The following is a 25,977-nucleotide window of genomic DNA, read 5'->3' as shown; positions in this document are numbered from 1 at the left end:
TTTTTTGGGACTATCAGGAAGGGAGAGGAGTGGCATTAGAGGGGAAAAAGAAAGAACAAGAATGCTTGTGGCACTTTTTGTGTTCTTCAGAGTAGCACATTGATAGTACCGATGTCTTTCGCTGCATGCTATTTATTACACGGCCACTAGATAGACTCGTCATTGGCATCTATATGTATGTAAAGCTCACAAGAAACAGGCGACTTCTCCTTCGCTCGCGCGCTGGTCACCCAACACCGCTGCAAAAACGTCCTAGCCACTTGCTACGACGACAAAGAGACATTATACAGCAAGTATCCCCAAGCCGAGCAAAACATCAACGATACCCTCACGGCGTTTGCCAAAACGAATGACTCCTCCGGAGATACCGCGGAGGAGAATGATGACCAGCCCGAAAAGCAAAAGCAACAAACTCAACGCCGCCATGGTCCTGATGTGCTCTTTTCTGTTGATGCTCGGAAACTCGGTGCGTCGGCCGGTGGTGGGAAGGATGTCCGCGGAGGATATCACCGGAAAGAGCCGAGGCTTCCTGCTTGGGTCGAGGCGAAGAGGGGCGCTCCTTCTAATGGTGGTGGTGGTGGTGGTGGTCCGTGGGATCTGATTTGTTTTAACTTCCCGCATGTGGGTGGGATCTCGACGGATGTTAACAGGCAGGTTCGCGCGAACCAGGAACTCCTGGTGGGGTTTTTCAAAGCCTGCGTGCCTTTACTGTCACTTCCGCCCCGTGTGCATAGCGAGGGTGTAGATGATGATGAGTGGGAGATGTCCGAATCCGAGAGTGACCTAGAAGAGTCGGACGAGGATGATGGACAGTCCCAATCCGGTGCAAAGGACATCACTGCCCGTACGGAAAGCAAGCTCCGGACTGACCCCGGCCAAATCCTCGTCACTATGTTCGAAAGGGAACCCTATACTCTTTGGAACGTCAAAGATCTTGCCCGTCATGCTGGCTTGCGTGTCGTGACGAGTTTCAAGTTTCCCTGGGCTTCGTACAAGGAGTACGCGCATGCGCGCACCGTCGGAGAGATTGAAGGGAAGAATGGAGGAAGAGGCGGGTGGCGAGGCGAAGATCGAGAAGCGAGGATGTATGTCTTCGAGGTCAAGCAGGACGAAAAGGCTCTCAAACGTTCTCGGTCTGCGATTGCGAAACAAAACATGGCGTCGAAAAATAAGAGGTCGAGGCACGAGTCTGACAGCGAAGGTGACGACTAGTCTATTACGGGACTAGAAAATTATAATCACGACGATTGACTCTCAATACCACCTGTTATAGGTACTCATCAAACACCCGAGTCGTTAATAGCATCAGAAGAAAGGGTCCAGACACGTGACAAGTGACATCCTAGATTCATTTCTGTTCAACTCGAACCATCACATGATATAAACCTTCTTCATCTCGCTTTCGTCGAAGACCTCGCCAGTGGTAGGATCCTTAACCTTGCCGGCTTCAACACAGCCAACCTTCTTGCTCAATTCGAGCAACCGGTGTTGGCCATATACCCTGCCATTCGGTAGCACGATCGGGTCATTCTCCACATAACTCTTCGTGTGGTGTGCGTACGGCAGACTGCGCGAAAGCTCGTTGAGTTCGGTGGAACATATCGGACAGACGGATGTCGTGGTAGATAATGAATTGGAACTCGAGGAAGTATAAGCCGAATGGCATGCGGGTGTTTTGAGAGCCGATAGCCCCGCGGACAAGGCGATATGTAGCAACGGCCGCGATGGCAAGGACAGCAATTCATGGTGGGTACGAACAAAGAGCTCAGACAACCGAGACCATCTTTCTGGGGCATACAAGGACTAGATATTGGTCACGTTGATCAGCTTACAACCCTGAGGACTGAGAGGCTCCACGGATATGAGGCGGTATACCTTATAAGGTTCAGCCTTTGTGTCCCGAGGGAAGGCAAGAAGCCCTGCAGCCCGGTGTATTTCGGCCGATTGTGTGTCGATGTACGGAGTGAGATACTTCTTCGCGTGGTTCATTGCGTCAACATATTTGGTTCGATCGCCAGTCCTAATGATTTCAATGTACTGTTGCAGCCGCAATTCGAATTCTAAATTATACTGTACATGGCGAGTTAGCCTTTGCCTTTGGTCTTCAATGGATGGCGCCAACCGTGAATGAAGATGGGAGGGGAGAATCAAACGGACGGATGGACGGACCTGGCTGCGTTTTAATGCTGCTTTGTTCTCACTACACCACTGCAGAGCATCCTTCGTCTCTCCTCGACGAAGACTCTCCGCAATCCGCTGGCACTGCACGAAGACGTTGAGATCTACCAGGTCTTCGATGTCTTTCTCTTTCGCCAGCTGCTGAGCACTCTCCGTGTAACCAGACCGTAGCATATGATCAACTATCAGTCGGTCAAGCCGTACTCTCGACCACTGATCATACTTCACGTCTGCCAGACTAGGGATATGATGCAACGATTCCAGATGGTGTATGCGCTTCCTCGATTGGTCGTGTATCTTCTTCTCCTCCTGGTGCAAGCCTTCCATCTTCCGTTTGAGCCCCTGCATCCGAGATATCATCGCGTCGAGCGCTGCGATCGTCTGATCGGGTGTCTGAGTATTAGATAGTGATGCATTGGCGGTGTCCTTGAGTGCCGGAAGAGTGTAATCTTTCTCGCGTTCGACAAGTCGCTGGACGGACTTGAAGTTTCTCCGTGACAGCTCATAGGGCAGTTTGAGAAGGGGTTGATCCTATTGCAGATCGATTTCGTTAGATCTAGAAGCTTGAAGGCACAAACGTATGCTGTGGACGTTACCAGTAGGAGATGGTTCTCCGCATTAAGCTTGGTGGACGTCAGTTCCGCAGCCATGATGGATGAACACGCTTTTTAGAGTTGTTGCAAGTGGTCCACCTGAACGTCCTCTAAATGTCACAGGTCAAAGAGTGATAATTATTGAAAACTAAATCCCACATAAACTCCGACTATGAGATAAAGACAAAAGCGTGAAGCAGCGTGTTGGTAGATCGAATGTATGAAGGTGGGTGGGGGGAATGACGCTACATCGACCTCGCCGCCTCTTGGCTAGGTCACGAGCACGGCAGTACCTTGTCCAATCCTCTCACTACTGCTAAGGAACCCCATATCAGAGACAAAAGTCATAGGCCTTAGTCCATTTACTCTATTCTTTATTCTTATTATTTTAATAAAGAACCTCGAATTACTCTGAATCAGGTCTTGAAATAACAGAAATTTAGTTTATTCCCTTTTCATCCCACGACTCCGATAAAGAAAAGAAAAAGAAAAGAAAAAGAAAAAGAGCACGTATGGTACAGATATCATGCCCAAGTCAGACTCCCAACACATAAATAGCAAATAGAGGACCACGTCGGTTGTCACTAGGAACGAAACACTTCAACACCAAAGCAAACCAAGGACTTTCTTAGAAATGCTTAATCGCTATCATCGCTGTCCTCTTTACCCTGCTTCGACTTTCTCCGCTCCTTCTTCTCCTTCTTCTCCTTCTTCTTCTTCTTGCGCTCGGCGCGCTCTTCTGCGGTCTCGCCGTCATGTCTCTTGCGCTTCTTGTCGTCCTGGTCATCGTCGACGTCCATGTTGTCCTGAGGAGACGACGGGGCTTCGGGGACGGCAGCGGCGGGGGTGGGGGGTGCGGCGCCTTCCTCTCCCTCCGGTGCAGTGTAGTCCTTGTAGTCAGACTTCCACTGGGCAGGGGTGGCCTCGTTGGTACGACCGTATTTCTGTAAAATGATTAGTCGGCCTTGATCTTGATCCGAACGGGGCTTCACGAGATTGTGGTTTCTTACATCCAGCTTTCCGGCAGACTTGAGCTTCTTCTTCTCCAAAGCCACGGGGCCCAGACCCCATCGGCGAGGGTAGAGATCACGCTCCATGATGCAACGCTTGACCTTGGCCACAACACCGTGGTCGCAAGTGGTCAACTCGACGGTCGACATCTGGGCGATACCGATGGCGATAGCCTCACCCTTGGTAGTCATGAGCACAACCTCCTCGTTGATATCAATGCCAGACTCTACAATCCACGTTAGTCACACATCAAGCCGGCCGAATATAGAATGGGACCAAACGTACCGAAACGCAGCAGACCCGGAATCATGAGCTTGGCACCGTAGCAAACAGCATTGACGGCGCTGTCCTTCACGACAATACGCTTGTAAGTCGTGAGGAGACTCTCCAACGGGCTGATAACGGTGCGGAGGTACGACTCATCACGCTGGTTGTCGTACATCCACTGGGCATCCAAAACGTCGTGCAGAGTGACCAGGCCACGGTTCTCATCCATGGCACCAGATCGTACACGGCGCAGTTCCTGCATGTGCGCACCAACACCGAGCAGAAGACCCAAATGAACGCAAAGGGTTCGGATGTACGTGCCAGCCTCACAGCTAACCCAGAACACACCAAGGTGTCTCTCGTTGTCAAACTCGTAAAGCTTGCTCTCGTGGATCGTGCGGATACGGAGCTGACGCTTGACAGCGGAGATCAGAGGGGGTCGCTGGAACAGAGCACCGGTCAGGGTCTCCAGGGCGCGGCGGAACTGAGCCTCGCCGCCAGGGATCTTCTCATGCAGACGGATCACGCAAACGTATTCTTTTCCGGCACCTTGCTGCGACTTGACAAGGCGAGTGGCACGGTCAATGCAGACGATCAGACAACCGGTGACCTTGGGATCAAGCGTTCCGCTATGGCCAGTTTTCTCGGCCCTAAAAAGATACGATGTCTCAGTATCTAGCTCTCCAGTGCGAGCATGAACAGTCAAGAACTAACCTCAAGATCCTCTTCATCCAAGCGACGACTTCATGGCTGGACGGGTTGGACGGCTTGTCCAGGTTGATCACGCCGGAGTTGATATACGACTTCAGATCACGCTTCAGAGGAGCGCAACCGGCAGGGATGGGGGTGAAGTGACCCGTTCTGACGAGGACTAGAAGATAGAGAGTCAGTCGCCAACTTCAGCTACTGAAAGGATGTAGTCTTGTGATTCTCGGAGAAGCAAGAATGAAATCTCGATCTAGATGGAAACGTACGCTTGTCATAATTCTTGAGCAAAAGCGGCCACTCAGAGGTAGGGATGTTGCCGTTGCCAGCCTCTGGCTTAATCGTGTAATCCATCGCTTCACTCGCCATTGCGACTGCCACTATTTGCAGGAAACTTGAACAGTCTGACTTGAGGGATGGCAGAAAATCCGAGCAAGTGGGCGCGTTGGGAAAAGTCGCAGGAAAAATTGCACTGCAGAGCCAAGGTCTTCCCGAGACGCTAGCGAGAAAGAAGTTTAAGAATTTTTGCTGAAGTGCGGCGGCGGCAATAATACCAGCTGCTTACGGGTCCATGGTATGGGTATTGTTACGGAGAGTACCCGGGTGGTATTTTATGTAATCTCCATACTCGACATGGTTTAGCGCTGGAAAGTGGAAATGTTCCCCGTTCATCCTATCTCGTGACTTGCCTGCCTGCTAGCAGCAGGAGCCTTCAATGGGCTGGAGTCGTTCTACAAAACTTTCTACCTCTACCGATAAACATGCAATTGACTTCATGGTATGATAACGCGAGTAGATTTAGTACTAATTATTTGGCTGTTCATCCACATCCTGCAATTGCAATTTGCAATTGCAATGCAATGACTTTGCATCCTTGACAGCCTGGTCTGACAGCCTGGTCGCCTCCGAAAGAGACCCGGGTTCTCGAGACAATGATGATTACATGTGGAATCTGTCAAGATTTAATTCGCCCCCAATCTCCGCCCAGGGCCGCGGCCACTCCACGGACTCTGCAAAGACGAAGTCCAACCGCTTGGTGAGGAGTTTTGCGCCGGGCCTGTTGGTCGGTATGCAGTTCCATAGGCTCGATCCGCGCTTCTAGGCACATAAGCCGAGAAGAACCGTCTCACAAAGGCCGGTGTGGTGAGATAGTTTCGACCACCGCCGAATGCCGGATAAATCCGCGTCAGGAAATCGTACATATGGGCAGCAAGGATTCCCGTGCTCGCGTGCAGTGCAGCAGGCCACCCATACATCACAAAGGTAATCCCAAGCATAGCCCAAGGTAGCATCTCCATCGGGATCTGGAAGAAGTAGAAATTCGTCTTTCTACCTCGATTATCCTGGGCAAATGTGTAGACAAAAGCGAGTATCAAAGCTATCCGACGTCAGCACGGGCACGGGGGCCATGCAAATTACCACAGCAAGCTCACCGGACGTGAAGATTACACCATTCAGCAGATAACCTGAGGTGAGCTGATATGCATAGTTAGCATATGACATTGTAACTACACCTTAAGAGTGCGAGATGGAAAATGGAAGGAAATGAAATCAAGGAGGTGAAATGAAAAATGAGATCTTGGTTCAATAAACAGGTAATAGTATAATCTATAATGTAGGGCACCATAAAAACCATCGTGAATAATTGGTCACGGAGGCTATCTCAAAGGCAATCCCACCATTCCCACAGCGCACACAGCCCTTGAAAGATCAGTGTAAGGACTGTGCGGGCTGCAGGGGTAATCTTCCTCGCTTCCAGGAACCGCTTCGACTAAGTAATAGGCCGGGCGGGCAGATAATGCGAGGTGAACGGTAAAGCAATAGACAAAAAAGAAAGATGTGGGGAAACAGTATTGAGGAGCTTTAGGTAGTACGCAATTGGAAATGCTCAAGGGTGCTCTTTTGCAATATTCCTTGGGGCAAAGCTCGCAACTTACCAGGATAACGGTGGCTACAAAGAATACATAGGTGAAGAAATCACCCGGTAAACTGAAGCGCGGCGAATCTGTTTCCAAACCACTGCCATAGGTGAACACTGGCCGGGGATTAGCACCGTTGTTGGGACGAGCCAGCAAATTTCATACAAAAGTAGAGATCAAAGATGAATGACAGCTGTGGCCCGGTCAGGAGGAAAGACGAGAAAAGTCTCCATAGATCAGGCGGAAGCTTGAACAACAACTCCGGTAGAAAAATGACTCGATGAGCACCCAGCAAACCACCATAAACCAGAGCAGACTGTGCAAAGGTAAGGGCGGTCAAAGTCCTAGACCCATGAACATCGGTCAATAAATCCCAGTGTTAAGAGGAATTCGTGACATAGATGTACCTGGTGACAGGAGGGGCAGCCCAAAAACGATCCATAGCTTGAAATAAGTATTGCAATCAAGATACTGCAATTATGATATGGTTGTACTCAAGCAAGACTCACTCCAATCATTATGAAGTGCAGGCTGAGGCTCCTGTAGTTAGTCTGACGCGACAATGGTACATGTGTAGGAGAAGAGAAGAATGGGAAAGGAGGAAGCGAAAGGGTTTTTAAAGTGAGAAATTGAGATGTGGCATCCACTTTTGCTCGGGGCACGTTTTCCCGCTCCGATGCCTAGTGGAGTGCCGATACACAGCTGGGTATTTCGATGTTATTCTACGGAGTACAGAGTATGTACGTAATTAATTACCGACTACCTTTCGAGGATGCCAATGCTTGGACAATTGTAGCTCTTCTCGCAATATGATCAATATGAGAGAATACTAGTGTCATGTTGAGAAATACATGAAAATCGACATGGATAGGTACACGATCAAAGGCAGAAGGTATCGAGGTAGGCATGAGTTCGATATATATCCCCTAGTTATACAGAAGTAGGCCTCAAACCACATGGTCACCACGCACCAGCCAACACCATTGAAGAGGCTGGTACCCAAAGGAGGGACTGCCTTTCATAACCCACGCGTTCGGACAGTTCCTCGAACGGCGAGGCTGCCTTCCCTATCCTCAATCCACACCTCCCAGGCTCCATCGTCCCTTCCAGGTTTGCGCTTCCCACAAACCGTCAGTTCTTCTCCAACATGCAGCGGGGAGATGTTTCTATAGTCAATTTGATTGATGATTCGACTGCACCCGACAAGTTGGGTGCGAACGGCCGTGAGCATCAACACCAAAGTTAGCGGACCGTGTACAAGAAGGTTTCGGTAGCCTTCCACACTTTTGGTGTACGTTTTATCGAGGTGAATTGAATGGGCGTTGAATGTTAGTGCCGAAAAGCGAAACAGCAAAGCTTCGTTGGGCTTGATCCGATGGCGGAATTCAGGAGCCTGGGGAGCTTCATTGGACCAAAGGCATCATCAGCTGGTATCTCAGAGGGCATGTTGAGCTAGATTAACGAACGTTTGAGTATTCTCTTGTTCCGCCCAAAGTTTTGTTGATCGAACTTCAACTGTTCTTCGGACTTCCCCCGCATGAAGATCAGGTGTCGATTCTCGATGATCGAACAATCTCCAGGCTTCTCCTCATCCTCTTCCATCATGCGTGCTCTCACGTCTTCGATACCCTCTCCCTCTGAGACTCTCCCGATTCTCCTCTCTATTCGCACGATGACCTTCTCTTCCTCTCCCTTGCCTTTCAAAGTAACGTCGCGATTTGTTTCGATACAGACAGCTCGACTGCCATCGAGCACAGGCCCCCCTGTGACAAAATTGACGCTTCCACCAGCCCACAAACGCCTGGTGAATGGCTCGCCAGGATAGTGTAGCGTATCTGTGCCATCGGGAAGCAATTCTGAAAGAGACACCTGAGGAGGAAAGTAAACTATGTGGTGTCCTTCCGGCATGCGGGGTCGCGCCGTGATGGACGGAAGACTGGCGGCATTGTCTGAAACTGATGGCGAGATCCTGAACAGATTATTTATTGTTTGGTCCAGAAGGTAGGATGGCTGTGTATGTAAATAATCAAAGACCAAGGGGAGCCGCCGTGATGTCACTGTCTGGTGTAATTGCTCAGCGAGCGAGGAATATGTCCGTATTACGGAGATTGGGCCCCCTGGACCTCCGGGGCGAAGACGGGGAAATACTTTCCTCTTCATCAGGCACCATTAGATGGGTTGGCACTCTTGCATGGAGGAACCTAGATGGTCAAACAGTCGGCCAAGGCATAAACATCGGCACCTTGGGTCGGTAGTTTGTTTTGTTTGACTGGGCTATCTAATCTACTTGAAGATCACCCCCTCCGCAGATCAACAAGCATTCGAGCGCAAAAATTTGGCGAGGCTGACCACAGCTGACAAGCAAATTGGGCTGCAAGGGCCACCTTTACTCTGGCACTCCCCTCCCTCGAAAAGTAACAACCAAATCAATGGAGTCTTCCAGTGTAGCATTCCTCGGCCCAGTGGCGTCCTTCTCTCATCAGGTTAGATACATTGCTTTACCTCTGTCAGGAACGTCATTGATTAACACCAGCGATGTGACAGGCTGCTGCTGAGTATTTTGGATCTTCGGCCACACTACTGCCCCACGTGTCGTTTGGGGATGCCTTTGCTTCTGTCCAAAACGGAACAACGGACTATGCGATCATCCCTTGCGAGAATTCGACGAACGGATCAGTCGTCCAAACCCTCGATCTGCTCATCGACCGAGAAGATCGCTATACCGACGTAAAGGTGGTCGCAGAGTATTATCTGACCGTTCACCACTGCCTCTTGGCCCGAAAAGGCGCATTTCCTTCTTATCAGCGGGGCGAAACCCAGATCGCCAAGTTATATACCCATCTTCAGGCCTGGGGGCAGTGCGAGATCTTCCTCGAGAAGTACTGTAAAGGCGTTGAGAGGCAAGACGTATCGTCCACGTCCAAGGCAGGTGAGATCGTTTCGAAGGAAACAGGGGAACAGAGTGCTGCCATCGCTAGCCGCTTTGCTGCTGAGCACCATGGGCTAGACGTTCTAGAAGAGAACATCGAGGACAAGGACGACAACACCACACGCTTCCTCGTCTTGAGGAATGCCAAGTCGGACAGTGGAGCTCGGCTTCCTGGCGAAGACAGCACCACGGATGCGACAACAACAACTCAACGATCATTGTTCACGTTCATGGTCCCCCAGGAAGCACCGGGGACACTGGCGGACGCATTGCTGATCTTCAAGAAGCATGGCATGAACATTACAAGCATCAATACCCGGCCGAGTCAACAAAAACCTTGGAAATATGTATTTCTGGTTGAATGCGATATGGCGTCTACTGACCAAAGCCAACGGGCTGTCGCCGATATACTGTGTGGGTTGCGACAAGTGACAGAACAATGCAAATACTTAGGGACTTGGGCAAATCAACTCACGAAGTCCTGAGTATATACAGGCCTCCCTACTCTTGGGCAGAGAAGTTTGAAGGGCACCGTCTTCTCACGTCCCTTGCAGGATATGGCTGCTCAAATCTGCCTGGAAAGAGTATCAACAACCAGGATGGACCCCGCCCAAGGAATGATGAGCCAGATGAATAGTAAGGGACTTTAAAGCTGCTCTGTAGATGTTCACAAAGCCACCTATTCGAGGAATTGATCCATTCATATTTTATTTATTTATATAATGAGTGCGTTAGGGGAACGAAACAAATAGAAACAGTAATGCCAACGGGGCAGTCCGAAGAGTCGAGGAAGAAAGATAGGTCGGTTTCAACTTAGGTCTCGAGCTTGACAATCTTTGTAATTGGATGTAGATCTCAGGCAACAAATCTACATCCTCTTGCAAATCACACCTTGTGATGACTTAGGTTGTCTGGGAAACCTCAATGAGCATTGTATGGAGCTTGGATGACCCTGCTAAAAATCACGTACGGTTAGATACTAGAAAAAGAAGGATGGGAAAGAAAAGCGCATACCTCGGTGCAGCTCCGCGGCGTTCTTCCCAGGCCAGATCGCAGTTAATCTCAATGGGGCCATGGTTTTGTCATCATAACCGCCTTCACGATCCACCGGGCGAGCCGTCAAAAGATCCACCTTGGGAGCTTCTGGCCGTTCATCCTCGCTCTCTGCGAGGCCGCTGAACCGTCAATCTGTGATAAAAAGTGCCGATTAGCATGCGAATGAAGTTGATAGCCCAGGCGACATACCGTCGTAAAATTCATCCTCATCACTGTAGTCGGCAAGCTGTTCGAAGTTGACCTTGTATCGAAGGATGGCGCCGATACCACCGAAACCCTTGACAAATTGGTTACCTTCGCTGGACCGGTCAGAAACGAACTCCAGAGTCGCACCAAAGTCCTTGTAGGACTCGGCAAGCCACTCAAGGAACGATGTCTGCTCAATGACTTCCATCTCCAAGCCAGTCTCCTTGTCAGTGAACAATTCTCTGTTTTCTTCCTGGGCCTTAGTTGTGTGGACAATAACTTCAGCGCCGGTGGAGTCTTTCAGGACCCATCGAGAGACATCCAGATTCTCATAAACAATCAAGATTTCTGCTGCACCGAGTTCCATGGCCTTCAGGGTGTCTTCGATACCGTAGCAAACCTTTCCGGTATCTTGACTGATTTCCTCGAAGTATTTGCCAATGAGTTTCTTCTCCTGGACAAACTTCACATTGCTGAGTGTCTCGGAAGCAAGTTCAATGGCTTGGTTGAAGCCGTTTTCTCCACCGTAGGAAACATCAACAATCTTGATAACCTTGGATTGCAATCGTCCATCGAACATATCGGACTGGTTCAAATCATTCTTGAAATCAGCAGAACCGGCCAAAATCAAACCCGCAACATTGATCTTGTCGGCGGTGATATAATTCTGGACCGCCAACTCTGCGATCTTGCGGACGTAATTGTGCCGCTTTTCCTCACGGAGACGAGCAAAACGCAACGCCGACTGTCCACCACGACCGTGTTTCTTTGGCAAGTCGACGCTGAGCTTCTGAAGGATTTCTCGGGTATTTCCACTGAGTGTGCCGAAAAGCGCCCCATTACCATCCATGATAATAAACCCGAATTTCTGGTCGGATTCCAGAAGCTCACTTAGCGCTTCCGTGTGGAACTTGTTGTCACAAAGGTAAAGCGACGTGTTGATAGGCTTGAACGGTTCGAAGTCGATGTTGATCTTACGTTCCTTTCCTTCGGACGTAATGATTTCACCACAGTAGACGACCAAGCCGTTCGGGGGAACCTTGTTGTACAACTTCAGACGTTGTTGTGTGGACGTGATGGCCGAGAGAACCGAAAGCCGATTGACACGGGATTTGATGTTGGAGGCAGTACCCTATGGCCGGGACCCTGGTAAGCGACGCTCCGACAGAAACTCAGTGGTTGCAAACATACAAACTCTTCAGCCAACATCTTTGCCGCTCGAGAAATCTGATCCTTGGGGGCTGTCCAAAGGCTGGATTAGCCACATATTCCGGCCGGGCTTGGATGGCAGAGAAAGCTTACGGATGATGAGAGAGATCATGGAGGTTCCATTTCCTCTGGCCGCTTCAAGCCGCTTGATCAGCTTCTTGACCTTCCAGATCTCGATGTTCTTCTCCGCTTCGTTCGGCTGAGCCGCGCTCATGTTGGGCGAGGCAACTGGAGTTGTCCGACCAAGAAAATTCAAGTAAAGATTGCCGGCGCTGGGGTTTGCACAGTTGTCAGCTTCGTAGTGTTATAAGAAACTTGGCGTCGCGATAGAAATATCCAGTAGTGGGGATGAAATTATGTAAGGAAGAAGACAAAGAAGGGGTAAAAGGATCCAAGAACCGAGGGGGGAAAAAGACTGCTAAGCTGAGCTGCAAAACCCACGTACCTCGAATCAAGTCGATTTGCCGTCCGAATCCAGCGGGGTGTTGTTTAAGCAATTTTCAATCAGGCATCGTGGGGGAGGGGGGGGGTCAGTGACAAAAAAAGGAAGAATGGGTCGGCAATCGCCTGTTTTGGATGACATAAGCCTTTGTATTTCCCGCACAAGAGTTTATACTTCGTATAGTACTGTGTGATTCAGGCACAGGAACGGTTCGATGTATTATTATTATAACTTGAAGATCATGCCACCGCTACTATATCTACTAAACTATAATTCCAGTACGCATACTTGGGCTGTTGTAGAGGTCTTGCACCTCAAGTTACCTTAACAAGTGGGGTTCGTCACGTCGCAATGCGGACACAGTGTTGGCGCTATCAATACCGTAGCTTCCCCCAGTCGCGGACCAATTATTATTCAAGCCAGATGAATCAATGTTCCAGAGTAGAAATCCTATCCCCCAGGCCAATAGGCGAGATAAGTCAAGCTCTTTTATGGAGTCTCTTCTCCGTCAACTTGTGTGAAGATACAAGCCTGAAAGTGACTTACTCAGCAAATGTTGTTTGGGAGTGGCTCTGATGCCCTATTCTGTAGTGGATGGCAGGCATTTTAGACTACCACGGGGTAGGTTGGCTGGAACAGTAAAGAAAAAGCCCGATAGTTGCCACTTCGACGACTTTGTACTCAAATTCCAGGTGGTTTGATATACTAATCGGTATAGATAGGCCCGAGAAACCGGCGACTTGTTTGACTTTGTGCCAAAAGAAGGTTTTGTTCACCTATGGTTTTGTCTGCGTGGAAACCAGAGCAGACCCCTCATGGCCTTACAGCCAAAAACCAGGAATTAATACAATGCAGTCTTTCATAATCATTTCTGATGTCTATCGCAACCGTAGAGTACCTCGCCAGCACTCTCTCGTCATTACAGAATGAAGGTTTGGGTAAATTCTTGATATATCCTTCAATTCAACCGTTTCATAAATTCCCCAAAACACGCTGGCCAAACACCTAAAAAAAAAAACATCCCATATGCTATGACCGCTCGCAAAGAATCCCTGGCGGTCATCCTCCACCGCCAGTCCGCTCCCAAATCCACAGCGTCAATGGATCCCGCTTTCCCCTCCACTGTTGACATCATACGTCCACGTGCCCTATTCCTAGGTGGCTGCAACAGAGCTCAATCCAACGTGGTGTGGGAATAGGGATCCCAACCGTATGTCAGGGTGGATTGGAAACTACCTGAGTAGCTTTGCGGCGGGAAACGATCGCGCGAAGGAAAAGCCTGCGCACTCGATCCGGTGTCTTTTGTCCACCACGCCATTAATCACTTGGTGACAATGGCGAAATTATTTCTCGTTGTCCCAGGGTTCAACATTTCTTTCTTGTAAGATCGTGGCTTGCTGTCATGGCAATGTTCCCAAAGTTGGAATATCAACTTTGAGGTCTTCTTTGTGTTGACCAACACGAATCCCAGCGTGGAGAATATATCATTCAGTCTGCTCTCTGTGAGATACCTTGAATTATCAACGCAGGCAAGTGGCAGCACCAGGAATAAGCTGGGTGTCACAGTTATCGATGCATTTGATGGAGGTGATTTCGTCAAGAAGGCGACACAACGTTTCAACATCTCCCCCCTACAGAGAGGGCTTGACACATAATTCAAGACCAACGAGAGGCTTATTATGTGGAAGCGGTCGGAATCATCAACAGGAAGTGGTCTCTCCATGAAGTCCTGCTTCAAAATCCCGGGCTCTTGGGAGTTGAGATCGATCCTTGTGACATCCAATTGTGGGTTGATGGAGCAAGCATTCTTGGTGCTCAGTGCGCCCACTTCGAGGACTCGAAATTTTAACTTCATGTCGGCCAATTCACGCAATTTGGGACTAATCCAGTCAACCAGAACTTTGCTAGAGTCCCCCCCACGTTCCATAGATTGACCAAGTTTGCTGGCTAACTGATAGCTTTCCAACCCACCATTGTCCTTGATTTCTGCATCAAGCTTGGCCACCACAATCTGATCGCCGGCCTGTTGGGCTTGTTCGCGCCTTTTGAGGAGGCGATGGTGTGTGCGGATCAAATTTCGGGTGGCTTTTGATGACAATGCGGCACGGTTGGTTTTTGCTGTCGGTGGACGGGTGTGGGAAAGCAGCATAGGCTTTCGGACCTTGTTCTTTTTTAAACCCATAGTCCAATCGCTATTCGCAAGGCCTCTTGTCTCGGAATGTTCTCAGCGTAATTGTGTCTTGACCAGTGGATGGTGGCGAACTGGGATTTGTTCGGATCAGTAACTGCGGAGGGAAAATGATGAGAGCCCAGGCCGGTAGTCTATCTATACCACAATGACCTGCAACCTCACCATCGTGCAATGAGCAGCATTGAGAAAAAAAAATCTTATATAATATTTTTTTTTTCTTTTTTCACTGGAGAATACCAGTCAGAAATTGCCCAGTACTAAGTAGTATTCCATTATCAAGTACAAAGCAGGTACCACAAAGCATGAATAGTCCGATCTACTCTGTACTGCTGGATTAGTTAACTAGCCGCAGGCATCGTTAAATTGATTAGAACATTCCTTAGTAATCAACAGACTCGCTAATCCGCAACAGGGATGGTCGAAGAACCCGTGACTCGGGGAAGGCAAGGCGGTAGGTCAGGTGACCCACAGAATAGACCGTAGGGTTTTCATTAAGCGAAGGCATCCCAAATCACCAGTCTTTCGACACTGCGACAATCATCACGACAGCGCCGGACGACAGCCATGGCCCCTAAGGCGGATAACAAGCAAGGTAGGTCGCATTTGAATGCCCTCGTTCTTCCCATTGCGTGTCCAAATTTCCGAGATCCCAGAGTGCGAGTTTGAGCGTTTCGCGACATTCCGACACAAAGATGAGGGGTGTGAAAATGGTACTATTGCAGTGCTCTGCCTCAGGATTGCTCGCTCCAGCACGCGGATCAGCATCGTTGCAGATATAGGCATGGAATCGTTACGACCAGAACCTGTTTCATTTTGGCTTTCAAACTTGCATTCTGGGCGGATTCTATTTGGACGCAATAATTGGGTTGCTCTCTGGTTTGCCACAAGTTCTAATTTGTTATCGATATAGGCAAGACGAAGCCCAGCGACAAGGCTGGCGCTGCCGCCAAGGCAGTCTTGAAGGGTGCAGGCGTATGTTGACCCGATCTCCCTTGAAATGCATGAACAATTCTAATCGGAATCCCCATCTAGGCACACAAGTCTCGCAAGGTCCGCACCTCGACCACCTTCCACCGCCCCAAGACCCTTCAGCTCTCTCGGTCGCCCAAGTACCCGCGTACCTCCATCCCCCACGGTACTCGTCTCGACTCCAACAAGGTCATCCTGTACCCTCTCAACACCGAGAGTGCCATGAAGAAGATCGAGGAGAACAACACCCTGGTCTTCATCGTGGACGTCAAGTCGAACAAGCGCCAGATCAAGCAGGCCCTCAAGAAGCTGTACGATGTCGAGACCGTCAAGGTCAACACCCTCGTCAGGTATGAAGTTCCGGCGTGACTAGTTCACCAGTTCCGACAAAGTTTGGGATGGCAAAAATTCTAACAAGCATTGCAGACCTGATGGCTCCAAGAAGGCCTTCGCCCGCCTAACCCCCGATGTGGATGCTCTGGACATTGCCGCCACTAAGCTGGCCATTGTCTAAAAGGATTTATTGGGTTTGGGCGAACATCTGTTTTTCAATTCTGCACGGTGGTCAATAAAAATTATGTTACCAACTGCCGGTTTTGCAACGAGGGCTGAATGACTATAAATTCAACAAAAAATCAATCCCACCAACGCATGCATTTGAAGGTGCTTGCTTGTAAGGATGTGTAGTTGTTGTAATGGCTAGTAGGGTAGCACCTGAAAGCTCAAAATTTTGATCCCGATATATCGAGTAGTCATTATTCAAATAGTAGTAGCAACAGTAATCACAATAAGCAGAACAAAGAACAGCCACACCACCTGCAATGCAATACAATTCAACCAAATGCAGAGAAGTATCATCCAACAGAAAACTTTGTAATTGCTATTCATACAATCTGACCCGCCCGGTGCGCTCTACAGAGCCATCCCGGGTAATCTTCTGAAACCAATGCAGTCCACACAACCCCCAAGATAAACAATCCAACTCAGTTCCCACGGAGCTGCTCCAGATGTTTCAAGACAGAGAGGTTCGTATCCATCCACCGCTCAACACAGTTCGTCGCGCAAGTCTCCTCCGACGAATCCAGACGGCCCGATGAAATCTTTCCGCTGATGCACTTCTTCCAACACACATCAGACAGGTGGTGGACGGCTGAATCCAACGAGTCAGCGAATGTAGATTGAGTAGACAAGGACGGGGAAAAGGGAAGCTCACTCTGCTGGATTTGGGATTTTTGAGCTGCGCTCGTCAAGAACTGGTTCAGTTCCTTCTTGTCCGCATCGCTGAGCTTGGAGATGTCGACTTGCTGCTGGGGATCCATGATGGCGGTGATATGTGAAGTTCCGATTGAATTTCGAAGAAGGTTTTTTGACTGAAATAGCTCTCCGTGGAATCCGGGGAAGTAGAAACAAGTGATATTAATGAGGGAGTATGGTGGTGAACACCATTACCTATGCATGTCGAGCAAAAGTCAAGGACGGTCCGTATAATGGGGAAGGCGGTATATCGCGGCACAAAAAGATAACCCCAAGGTTTGTACGAACTGTCCCGCCTGCAATCATGAAGTCAACCGTGCTTGTTTCAACATCTTCAGCACAGCGCCAGGATTCCGAGCCCGATACTTGCATCGAAACTACCACTTGTCACCACCTGGACAGGATAGAATCTCATTACCCGCTAGCCTCCATCAACCCACTCAATAACCAGCCATCATGCCTCCGATACGAACCTCGCGCAATCGCAAAGCACCACCTCCAGGTTTCGACGACATCGAAGACACGCTTCTCGAATTCAGCAACAAGATGAAAGACGCCGAAAACGCGCCCCACGACGGGCAGAAGAAGCATGAGATGCTGTGGTCTATCTTCCAGATCAGTCATCAGCGTAAGCAATCTGTCTCCCCCGCAGCGGTCCTCTGGCACGACAGTGGCTGACTTAAAACTCTACAACAGGCAGCAGATACATTTACGACCTATACTACGAAAAGGGAGCTATATCGCGACCGCTGTACGACTGGCTTCTGAAGAATAACTACGCCGATGCGAGCCTGATCGCCAAGTGGAAGAAACAGGGTTATGAGAAGGTATATTACTTACTACTCCCCGCTTTCTGCAAACATCTTCCTTCAGAGGTTTAAAGTAAGCATTATACTGACATGTTTTATTATAGCTTTGCTGCCTCCGTTGCATCCAGCCCAAGGAAACGAATTTCAACGCGACGTGCATCTGCCGGGTCCCGAAAGCCCAGCTCAAAGAAGACCAAATGATACAGTGCGTGAGTTGTGGATGTCGAGGGTGTGCGAGCAGCGATTAGCCTTATGTAGGTTTTGCTGATCCGGCACGGAAAAAGGGCGGACGGGGGTGTGTCGAAGTGAAACACTTGGTACGATAGGCGTTAGTAGTTCTTGGTTTGGTTTAATTTTGCTTGCAGGATGGCGGCGTTCTGGTTAAATGATTCGAAATTTCTTGCATCAATATCCCACCCACTCTCCCTTCCCCCCCACCGACTACCTACCTCCCTTGCTTGCCGCCCTTTCTAGGAACCATGCAGAAGCTGCCCTTTGATTTCGGCCTTTGTCTATTACTAACAGTGACCTCGGGCGGTAATTCTATACCCATCAAAGTACCTCACGAATGAGATGAAATGCTTACGCAATGACTTGTTGTATCTAAGTTGGATATCAAGAGACGATCATGGCTGGCCAGGGTCAAATTAGACAAAATTGCGAACTAAAATATTTAAAACTGCGCGTTTGAAAGGAGGGAATGTGGGAAGAACAAAAAAAATATTCAACGCTCGTTAAAAGAAATTGCATCTCATGTACATCTTAGCAAATGTCGTCATGGAAGTCATGAAAGGTCGTCCCAGGCCCAAAGTCAAGCCAACACCAGACCTTAGCCCAAAACTCCGGAAATTCAGTGCCCCCATGTTAAAGTAAATCAGCACCAACAGCAATAGAACCATGCGGGAAAGGAAGAAAGAACAAAAAAAAAAAAAAAAAACACCAGTTTCAAAACTCAAGGTACGCCAGGAGAAACATTAGTTGGCATCATCAAACAATTGTAGAGTGGCATCATAAGAGTTTCGACGCCACAATTGCCGGCATTCTGTCTTTGTACGGAGATGGTTGATTCGCGTCTCGTTTCTCGGGATCATCGGAGGGGACAGCTCAAAACAAGGATGTATTGCTTCGATGATTGAGCTGTGGTCTGGCAGCGTGCGGTTTTGATCGAGACAGACCATCTTTGCTGGCGCCTCCGATCTTTTGGAACCCCTGCAAGAGGTCAACACCATCGACCTCGCCGGGGCTTTCGTCAAAGAGATGGAATGAAAAGAAGTCGTCATGAGTGGCGTCAATGAAGCGCGCATTGTCGGGCACTTTGGACGGAGATTCGGGGAATAGCAATCCCTTTGCTTTTTGAGAGGATAGGGGATGTAGGCTTGTTCTATTGTTGGCACCCACGGCGGTGATGTCCGTGAGGGCGCTGTTGTGGGCTGCACCCGCATCAGTTCGATTACGCTTGGCAGAGCGTTTTTCGGGCGAGCCATATGCTGAGGTGGAAATGTTCTCGACAGCAGTATCTGCGAAAACGTCGAAGTTCGTATGAAGATTGTCATTGGGCGTGCATGCTTCATCCTGGATATTGAACGCTGGGCTCCACGGGAGATCCTCGTCGGTCAGTCCCAGATGTTTGATTGGCGAGTTGACCATCTGCTGGATCCTTTTGCGATGGTTCCTCAGATTGGTGTTGGGTGACACAGACGGTGGTGGCTTCAAGGGCTTTTTGAACTTGATCACGGGCGTTATGGGCGGCGGTAGCATACTAACATATTCACCGCGGAGAGGAGAGGATCCAACGATCAGACCAGCGTCCCGGAGGACTCCGGAATGACTGGGGCTGATATCATGGGAAGAACTTCGGATGCGTGCAATCTCCTCCTCAGCTCGACCACGCTTGATGCGCGGCGGCTCGATATCCAAATCCGAGGTCAATATATGCCCTGTCTTGTTGGGCCGCATCGCCGAAGATTCCAATGACGAGAAATACCCACTATCATTCATCGCAGTCGACTTTCGACTCTTGCCGCGGGGGACGACCCCGGAGGCGACAGTCTGGGAGGGGGTAGGCGGAGTTCCCTGGCGAACGAATCGGGGCGGCACGACCGGGGGTGAAGAGTGGATTGGCTGCGGTGGGGAAGAGCGCGGTGGAAGGGGTTGCTGCGCCACCGTGACATTGACGCCCTCGTCACCTACATCCTCCTGGAGAGCAGGGTCGGAGGCAGGCAGAGTCGCATCCGAAGACAGGTCCACGTTTTTCATCGACGTCAGCGCCGAGGGGTTGGTGGACGGTGCGACAGCCCAGGTGGTGGTACTGGAGTTTGGCGGGGCTGCTGTCTCTTTTTGGGGAGCCGCGGGAAGGGGAAGGCTGGACATGGTTGCCCGGCGCAAAGGTCTGTCCTTCAGAAACTGTGCTTCCATCCCGGGCTCGATGATCCAGTAATTGCCTTTACCCGGGTCGTCTTTTGGGCGCTCCTGTTTGACGAATGCTTTGTTCAGGCTGAGATTGTGACGAATGCTATTTTGCCAGCCCGGGTCGCTGTTTTTATAGTACGAGAATGTATCCGAGATCCATTTGTATATTTGCGCCAGGGTCAAGCGTCTATTGGTTGCACGCAGGATCGACATGCCAATCAAGGTTGCATAGCTGTACGGGGGTTTGGTGCCATCGTCCTCTATTGGCGGCATCTCGTGTGGCTCCGGGAGAGGGACTAAGCTAAGATCCTCGCGCTTCGGCTTCTTGGTTGGTCGTTCTTTGAGTGGCGCCGCCTCCATCAAGGACCTCTTCAGGGACGACCTGGACGCGAAGGGTTCAGGGAAATCGGCAAAGTTGTCGCTCGGGGGTTCGTCCCCCGGCTGCTGGTCTCTAGAGAACTGTTTCGCCGGGTTGACGCTGGGGAACGTGGTGAATAGGGCCGAATGCGGCATGGGTGACGTGGGAGGAGCATGCAAATATGTGTTGTAAGGGGTCTTCTTTGCGGGGGAGTCCGTGGTGAAGGCTTGGGGGGTAGGGGCAGTTATCGACACCGTTCCTAGATCTCTTCCCGAAGAAAGCGATGCCTTCGAGGTACGAGGTGCTTTAGTTGGCGACGGCTTGTGCGACCCACCAGAGGGCGGATTCAAAACGCAATCTTGGCTTGCGACTTTTTCGGCGGGCTTGGGGGACAGTGGTGACGGATCCAGGCGAGAACGCGGCCCGCGAAGTTGCTTATTCGAAGGAGACAGTGGCCTGGCCATTGTATAGACCTTTGACGCAGAACGCGTCGTACCGACGATGCCACTGGCCAGAAGTCGATAGATGCTAGCTGACGATACCCGGCGCGTCTATTAGACAGGGCTCCTTCTCTAGTCCAGGCGAGAGACGATGGCAGGGCGCAAGCACCTAGTGTCGAACGAGGTTAAGATGGCGAGGGTAAACGAGATGCCTGGGACCGGCAGGTGTGACGATAGAAGCGATTTTGTTCCAAAAAGACCAAGGCACACAAGGCTACCTCAGTCCGTAAGAGATTTAAAGATCAGGCCACAAGGCGCTACTAAATGTGCATGGAGACGGTGGGCCCAAGCAGTACATGGACCTGGCGGCACACCAGGGCAAATAAAAAATAGAGGGTTAGAAAAATAAAAAATAAAAAAAGAGGAGACAACCAAAAGGATTTCCCGTCAATCGTCGAAGGGTCAGTCTTGAGTCAGCGAATCAATCGCATCGACCGTCCTCCGTAGGCTGGAAGAAGATGGTCAAGAGGGTTTGGTGTGATCAGTGGAGCGGGTCAGCGCGCAAACAGGTGGACTACCAAAGGCGAAAAGAGAAAGAGGTTGGGGAAAGAGGGAGGAAGATATGTATCGAGGGAATGGGAAACGAGGTTCATAAATTGGAATGACTGGATGGCTCCAAGATTCAATCCCTTCGCTGGCAATCAAAGGCTAATCCCAAGCAAGGTGGGGGCGCGCAAGCGGGATACTTCGGGCGAATACTAGGCAGGAAAGTAGTTCACTCGTCGCAATTCAATCATGGAAGTGGAATGGGGGGAGGAAGGTGCCTTGAATGGGCTCTGTTGATGCCCCGTCGCGATCTCGTGTGTCTGTATGGTATGGTTCCTCCAGCGTCGCGTCACGCGTCACTCCCGCCAATCCTCGCCAATTCCCCGCGGCAGGGGCAGGTGTTCTGCAGGAAGGTATTGTCATCGGTGACAATACAGCAAGTTTCGGCTGCAACCAGTTAGCCCCGTGTAATCGAAGCTAAACCCCTTCAGGCTTAACTCCTTACTCGATCCAGTGATCCACCGGGGCTCCAATCAGCAGACGATCTCGGCAGATCATAGGAGGGTCCCGATCAAATGGGCGCCAACCGGCATGTGGGAGTCTAGGTCGCCCCTCCGGATACCAGGCTACCTATTATGGACGTACCTACGTATGTAGGATCGCTCACAACGGGGCAGAATGGAATAAAAAAAGGTTCGAACAAGAAGGGAGGGGTAACGTTCTTGTGGACCCGATTATTGGATCTATTCCCTAGAAGAACTCGGGGGGCAAGGAACACGGCTGAGACAATATTTGGTCAGGAGTTGTGGCGGGTCATTTCGACATGCGCCGACCTGAGGTGCCTTGACCCTGCATACGTAAATGTCTATGTCGCCTTTCGTACCTACATGAGCAAGGGCGAACAATCGTCAACCGAAGTTGTCAAATAGCTTTTTTTTTTTTTTTTTTTTTTGGCTCCAACACCTTGATCCCCATGTGTCACGCACGGTCTTCTGTATAAGGACTCGTGTGGTGGACATGGATTGTACTATTCTCCATGTCAACTCGATATTAGGGCTTTTTGCTCGCGTTGCATCCGTAGGATCTACAGGAGACTCCGCGTGGCTCTCACGTCGATACCCGGGTTAAAAAGGATATTATCCCTTGGGGGAATACGGCGGGAGGATAACAACTCCTCACCGGGTCTTGTACCATCTCACCTCTGATATAAAGGGGGGCGACTACCCTCCATTCATGAGGTATCTACGACTTAATCTGCCGGCAACTAGTAATAGGCATATCTAGTGGATTTCAATGGATTCTTCCAGGGTAATGAGAGTATTCGGTTCTATTCTATTCTATTCTGAGCCCCTACCGTGTCTGTTTGAAACTCGAAAACGCCGTGTAATGGAAACATAGAAATGTGAAATTGGTGCATTCACAAGCACCCCGATGAGGGGGGCTCGCAGAATACCCGGAACATGTGGGGGACACAAATATCGCAAGGAAATAAGCAGACAGCGGGTGCCGTTTCCAACCCCATCGTATAACAAAACTGAAGGTTGATGCGCTCACAGAGCAAAAGATCCCAGCACTAACATCTCTGACATGACATGAATTTGGCTCGGATATGGTAGGATATGATCAAGGTTTCGCTAATTCTATAAAGCTGTGCGGTGCATGCCAACAAGGGGTGTCGAATGCAGGAAACGAAAAGGCTAGCAAAAGAAAACGACATGCCTTTAATCTAAGAAAGTGAACATGTTCGTGTGTATTATATTTAATGCGCGGTCTGCGTCTCTCTCTTCGATGACACATGATATGTTGATCTCACTCGCGCCTGTAAACAGAGTTAGAACGAAGGGGCCAGCTAGTGAGGAGCGCCAACACTTACCTTGAGAGATCATTTCTATATTAACGTTGCTTTCACCGAGAGTCGAGAACATTCTCCCGGCGACTCCAATCATATTCTTCATTTGCTTTCCAACAAGGCTGAGGATGGCCATGTTCGGGATGATGTCCACGGTGCCGTATCTCTGAAGGTCGTGCAAGGCCCCCTTAAGATCATCATCGATGATCACCACATCGTCTCTGCCGGTCCCGTTTAGAAGAGGGACTTCCGAGTGAAGCGCCATTGAGATATGTACCTCGCTCGTAGAGATAAGATCGATAGAGAGTCTCCAGCGGTCAAGCACGGAGAATATACCAGCGAAAAACCCGTGTGACAAGGAGCGTTTATTTGAGTGCACATTGATCACCAAGATCTTGTGCTTGATCGTTACAGCGGTGGGGCGCTTCGGTCTTTGCATAAAGCTGGGGCTTCGGGTACGGAACAATCGTGGATCGTGACCCGGGGTGGTTCTCTCAAGTTCATCGGGGGAATCCGGGTATATCACTGTGCCGTCTCCCTTTGGGTTCATGACATTTTTAATGCGGATGGGGATCCTGGCACGAATGACCTGCTCCATGGTGAAAGGGTGGATGACTTCGGAACCATAGAAAGTCAACTCCGCGGCCTCGGAGGGAGTGATTGCAGGTAGAAGGCGTGCCGTCGGCACCTTTCGCGGATCCGCAGTGAAAATCCCATCAACCTCCTTCCACACTTGTAGTTCTTTGGCACGGACCCCTACCGCAACCAGTGCAGCACAAAGATCCGTGTAGCCACGCCCAATTTTGTCGAGAAGGCCACCAGGCACAGTTCCAAAATAACCGGTCACGACAGGAACCTTGCCGTGACAGGCCCGGATTTCCCTGGCGAGAGAATTGGACAGATGGTCATAGAAGCTTTGGTCCAAACCTTGACTTGAGATGGGGAAATCGATAACCTCGGTCAAATCCACGAACTGCGAATCTACTCCACGATCTTGTAAAAAGGCAGCCATGAGCCGGCAACTTAGCTTCTCCCCTGTGCTGATCACTTTATCCACACAGCGCGCACTGATTTCTCCAAGGGTCTGAGCAGCCTCTAAAACTTTAAGGACTCTGTCACAGTCTCCATTGATCTCCGCGACCAACCGACTTCTGATCTCTTGAGACTGAACCTGGGTCTCGACGACTTCGATGTGTTCCGAGCGAACGGCTTCAACGAAGGAAATATAATGCGACTGTGTATTCTCTGCGTCCCGTGCCGCTCGGAGTAACCTGTACAAGATCGCGCATTAGATGAAGAACAAAACATAGTGATGAGAACGTGCCATTTTCAATAGAGTGGTGGGGAAGTTGAGAGGAAGGGAGAGATAATGAAGTGTCACTAGAAAGATAAATGACTCACCGATTTGTGGTGCCTTCGGCTTTAGTAGAACTGCTTCTTGCAGAACATACGACGGCCACATTGTGTTCAGATAGACTGGGTCTTCAACAAAGAATAGATGAGAGTCCGTACTCGGTGTGCAATGCTGCTGGTAAGATCTTGTCCAAAAACTTACATGACAACTTGGTCAATAATGTTGAAGGCAAACTTTCCGACACTAGTACCGCCAAACTTCTGCACAACCCAATTCCCGGAGGAGGAGGGGCTAATGGGAGCACCATTGACAATAGGCATCGCATGCGAGCCGGGATTTAATGGTCCATCCATCATTTGGAAATTTTGGCCGCTGTGTTGAACCTTGCTTGTCAAATGGTAATCATGACCCTGTAGTTGGTTTTGGAGCAGGATAGTCTTTTATGCGGACCAGTGGGGTTGCGAAAGCGGAGACAAGAGTCATACCTTTGCGGCGTCCGTTTTTTTTTTTTTTTTTTTCTTTTTCTTTCCGCCTTCCCTTTTTGCGAATGGCGTCGGGGCTGATATCGGAGTTAGACCTAGATAATAGGTAGGTACATACCTTCGCTTGTGATCAACATTATTGTAACTGCAAGGAATCGCTATATTAAAATCAAAAATCAAGTATCTGTATACACCCCTCCATGCGCTTTGAGCTAATATAATCTCCCACGTGAAACAAGTAGTATGCATGAACAGTACGGAGTAGATTTACTATTAATAAACTACAGGTAAAGCCCTTATAATGGCTTATTTCACTTTGCTAGACTAGGTAGGTGCAAGGGTACTCTATTGTCGGCATTTCTTCGGGCGTGGCACGTGACAGCACCATTCAGGCCCGAGTACGGAGGACCAGCATTGGGCCCCGTCTATATAGTACTATACGGGAGTATCCAAGTAGATGGTGATTAACTGACTGACCTGGCTTAGTGCCCGCCCGGACCTCGAACCTGGTAATAACACCAGCCCGTGCACTTTTATGGTTTGTTGCCTCAATTTCTCCCATGATACACCGTCGGAATTCAAATTCCAAGCCTGTTAGCCCTTGGGTTTGAACCTTCAATGTATGGGAATATGTACTACAGAGTATAATTCACCAAGACTTTGAATCTGAATCTGATAATTCAATCGCGTAATCACATGAAAGCTTACGGCCAGGATCCGCAATCCTGCCATATAGAATGCTATCATATATCAATTGAACCACGCTGAACTACAATCACTGGATAACTCTATCAGATGCTCGAGGGGCGGACAATCATTGT

At 49.7% G+C, this 25,977-nt stretch overlaps 13 protein-coding genes across 13 annotated transcripts; 4 read left to right on the top strand and 9 right to left on the bottom strand.

Moving 5' to 3' along the window:
• Positions 1-201: 201 nt before the first annotated feature.
• On the top strand, positions 202-1,212 carry BDW47DRAFT_129871 (25S rRNA (uracil2634-N3)-methyltransferase; the record flags this gene model as incomplete). Its single annotated transcript, XM_024817035.1, has 1 exon — positions 202-1,212. A coding segment is annotated over one exon (1,011 nt), but the record flags the coding sequence as incomplete, so codon positions are not given.
• On the bottom strand, positions 682-2,828 carry BDW47DRAFT_135016 (FYV10 family protein; the record flags this gene model as incomplete). Its single annotated transcript, XM_024818223.1, has 3 exons — positions 682-1,803; positions 1,876-2,709; positions 2,775-2,828. 3 exons carry the CDS (start codon positions 2,826-2,828, stop codon positions 1,372-1,374), a joined length of 1,320 nt encoding a protein of 439 aa, XP_024667546.1. The 3' UTR covers positions 682-1,371.
• A 366-nt stretch (positions 2,829-3,194) lies between these two features.
• Positions 3,195-5,294, bottom strand: cbf5 (pseudouridine synthase CBF5). The gene is made up of 5 exons (XM_024814516.1): positions 5,024-5,294; positions 4,764-4,920; positions 4,068-4,699; positions 3,782-4,008; positions 3,195-3,715 (listed from the first exon to the last, which is right to left on the bottom strand). The coding sequence occupies exons 1-5, from the start codon at positions 5,121-5,123 to the stop codon at positions 3,410-3,412; spliced, it is 1,422 nt and encodes a 473-aa protein (XP_024667545.1). The 5' UTR covers positions 5,124-5,294; the 3' UTR covers positions 3,195-3,409.
• A 232-nt stretch (positions 5,295-5,526) lies between these two features.
• Positions 5,527-7,258, bottom strand: BDW47DRAFT_113819 (DER1-domain-containing protein). The gene is made up of 5 exons (XM_024814515.1): positions 7,081-7,258; positions 6,839-7,017; positions 6,692-6,789; positions 6,188-6,230; positions 5,527-6,132 (listed from the first exon to the last, which is right to left on the bottom strand). Exons 1-5 carry the CDS (start codon positions 7,113-7,115, stop codon positions 5,717-5,719), a joined length of 771 nt encoding a protein of 256 aa, XP_024667544.1. The 5' UTR covers positions 7,116-7,258; the 3' UTR covers positions 5,527-5,716.
• Positions 7,259-7,505: 247 nt separating this feature from the next.
• On the bottom strand, positions 7,506-8,875 carry BDW47DRAFT_113813 (uncharacterized protein). The gene is made up of 2 exons (XM_024814514.1): positions 8,140-8,875; positions 7,506-8,074 (listed from the first exon to the last, which is right to left on the bottom strand). The coding sequence occupies exons 1-2, from the start codon at positions 8,831-8,833 to the stop codon at positions 7,692-7,694; spliced, it is 1,077 nt and encodes a 358-aa protein (XP_024667543.1). The 5' UTR covers positions 8,834-8,875; the 3' UTR covers positions 7,506-7,691.
• Positions 8,876-8,893: 18 nt separating this feature from the next.
• Positions 8,894-10,279, top strand: BDW47DRAFT_92208 (prephenate dehydratase PHA2). The gene is made up of 2 exons (XM_024820221.1): positions 8,894-9,156; positions 9,218-10,279. Exons 1-2 carry the CDS (start codon positions 9,103-9,105, stop codon positions 10,085-10,087), a joined length of 924 nt encoding a protein of 307 aa, XP_024667542.1. The 5' UTR covers positions 8,894-9,102; the 3' UTR covers positions 10,088-10,279.
• On the bottom strand, positions 10,280-12,267 carry BDW47DRAFT_135012 (translation termination factor eRF1; the record flags this gene model as incomplete). Its single annotated transcript, XM_024818222.1, has 5 exons — positions 10,280-10,557; positions 10,617-10,766; positions 10,848-11,976; positions 12,036-12,085; positions 12,147-12,267. 5 exons carry the CDS (start codon positions 12,265-12,267, stop codon positions 10,505-10,507), a joined length of 1,503 nt encoding a protein of 500 aa, XP_024667541.1. The 3' UTR covers positions 10,280-10,504.
• A 1,071-nt stretch (positions 12,268-13,338) lies between these two features.
• Positions 13,339-14,866, bottom strand: BDW47DRAFT_113809 (25S rRNA (adenine2142-N1)-methyltransferase). The gene has a single exon (XM_024814513.1). It carries the CDS (start codon positions 14,675-14,677, stop codon positions 13,817-13,819), a length of 861 nt encoding a protein of 286 aa, XP_024667540.1. The 5' UTR covers positions 14,678-14,866; the 3' UTR covers positions 13,339-13,816.
• Positions 14,867-15,210: 344 nt separating this feature from the next.
• BDW47DRAFT_113806 (60S ribosomal protein uL23) lies at positions 15,211-16,379 on the top strand. Its single transcript, XM_024814512.1, has 4 exons — positions 15,211-15,278; positions 15,597-15,658; positions 15,719-16,005; positions 16,082-16,379. Exons 1-4 carry the CDS (start codon positions 15,251-15,253, stop codon positions 16,167-16,169), a joined length of 465 nt encoding a protein of 154 aa, XP_024667539.1. The 5' UTR covers positions 15,211-15,250; the 3' UTR covers positions 16,170-16,379.
• Positions 16,380-16,383: 4 nt separating this feature from the next.
• Positions 16,384-17,081, bottom strand: BDW47DRAFT_113805 (Tim10/DDP family zinc finger protein). The gene is made up of 2 exons (XM_024814511.1): positions 16,869-17,081; positions 16,384-16,805 (listed from the first exon to the last, which is right to left on the bottom strand). Exons 1-2 carry the CDS (start codon positions 16,972-16,974, stop codon positions 16,639-16,641), a joined length of 273 nt encoding a protein of 90 aa, XP_024667538.1. The 5' UTR covers positions 16,975-17,081; the 3' UTR covers positions 16,384-16,638.
• An 18-nt stretch (positions 17,082-17,099) lies between these two features.
• BDW47DRAFT_113803 (BUD31 family protein) lies at positions 17,100-18,655 on the top strand. Its single transcript, XM_024814510.1, has 3 exons — positions 17,100-17,537; positions 17,606-17,736; positions 17,823-18,655. The coding sequence occupies exons 1-3, from the start codon at positions 17,366-17,368 to the stop codon at positions 17,964-17,966; spliced, it is 447 nt and encodes a 148-aa protein (XP_024667537.1). The 5' UTR covers positions 17,100-17,365; the 3' UTR covers positions 17,967-18,655.
• A 167-nt stretch (positions 18,656-18,822) lies between these two features.
• BDW47DRAFT_121148 (putative forkhead transcription factor) lies at positions 18,823-20,949 on the bottom strand (the record flags this gene model as incomplete). The annotated part of the gene is made up of 2 exons (XM_024815585.1): positions 18,823-20,685; positions 20,740-20,949. The coding sequence occupies 2 exons, from the start codon at positions 20,947-20,949 to the stop codon at positions 18,823-18,825; spliced, it is 2,073 nt and encodes a 690-aa protein (XP_024667536.1).
• Positions 20,950-22,769: 1,820 nt separating this feature from the next.
• Positions 22,770-25,112, bottom strand: BDW47DRAFT_113801 (aspartate kinase). Its single transcript, XM_024814509.1, has 4 exons — positions 24,876-25,112; positions 24,722-24,802; positions 23,345-24,591; positions 22,770-23,290 (listed from the first exon to the last, which is right to left on the bottom strand). The coding sequence occupies exons 1-4, from the start codon at positions 25,028-25,030 to the stop codon at positions 23,193-23,195; spliced, it is 1,581 nt and encodes a 526-aa protein (XP_024667535.1). The 5' UTR covers positions 25,031-25,112; the 3' UTR covers positions 22,770-23,192.
• Between the last annotated feature and the right edge of the window lie 865 nt (positions 25,113-25,977).

Source organism: Aspergillus candidus (assembly GCF_002847045.1).
Source record: "Aspergillus candidus strain CBS 102.13 unplaced genomic scaffold BDW47scaffold_88, whole genome shotgun sequence".
NCBI classification, from domain to species: domain Eukaryota; kingdom Fungi; phylum Ascomycota; class Eurotiomycetes; order Eurotiales; family Aspergillaceae; genus Aspergillus; species Aspergillus candidus.
The sequence above is the reverse complement of the archived record's forward strand: the minus strand, read 5'-3'. Positions and strand labels throughout refer to the sequence as shown.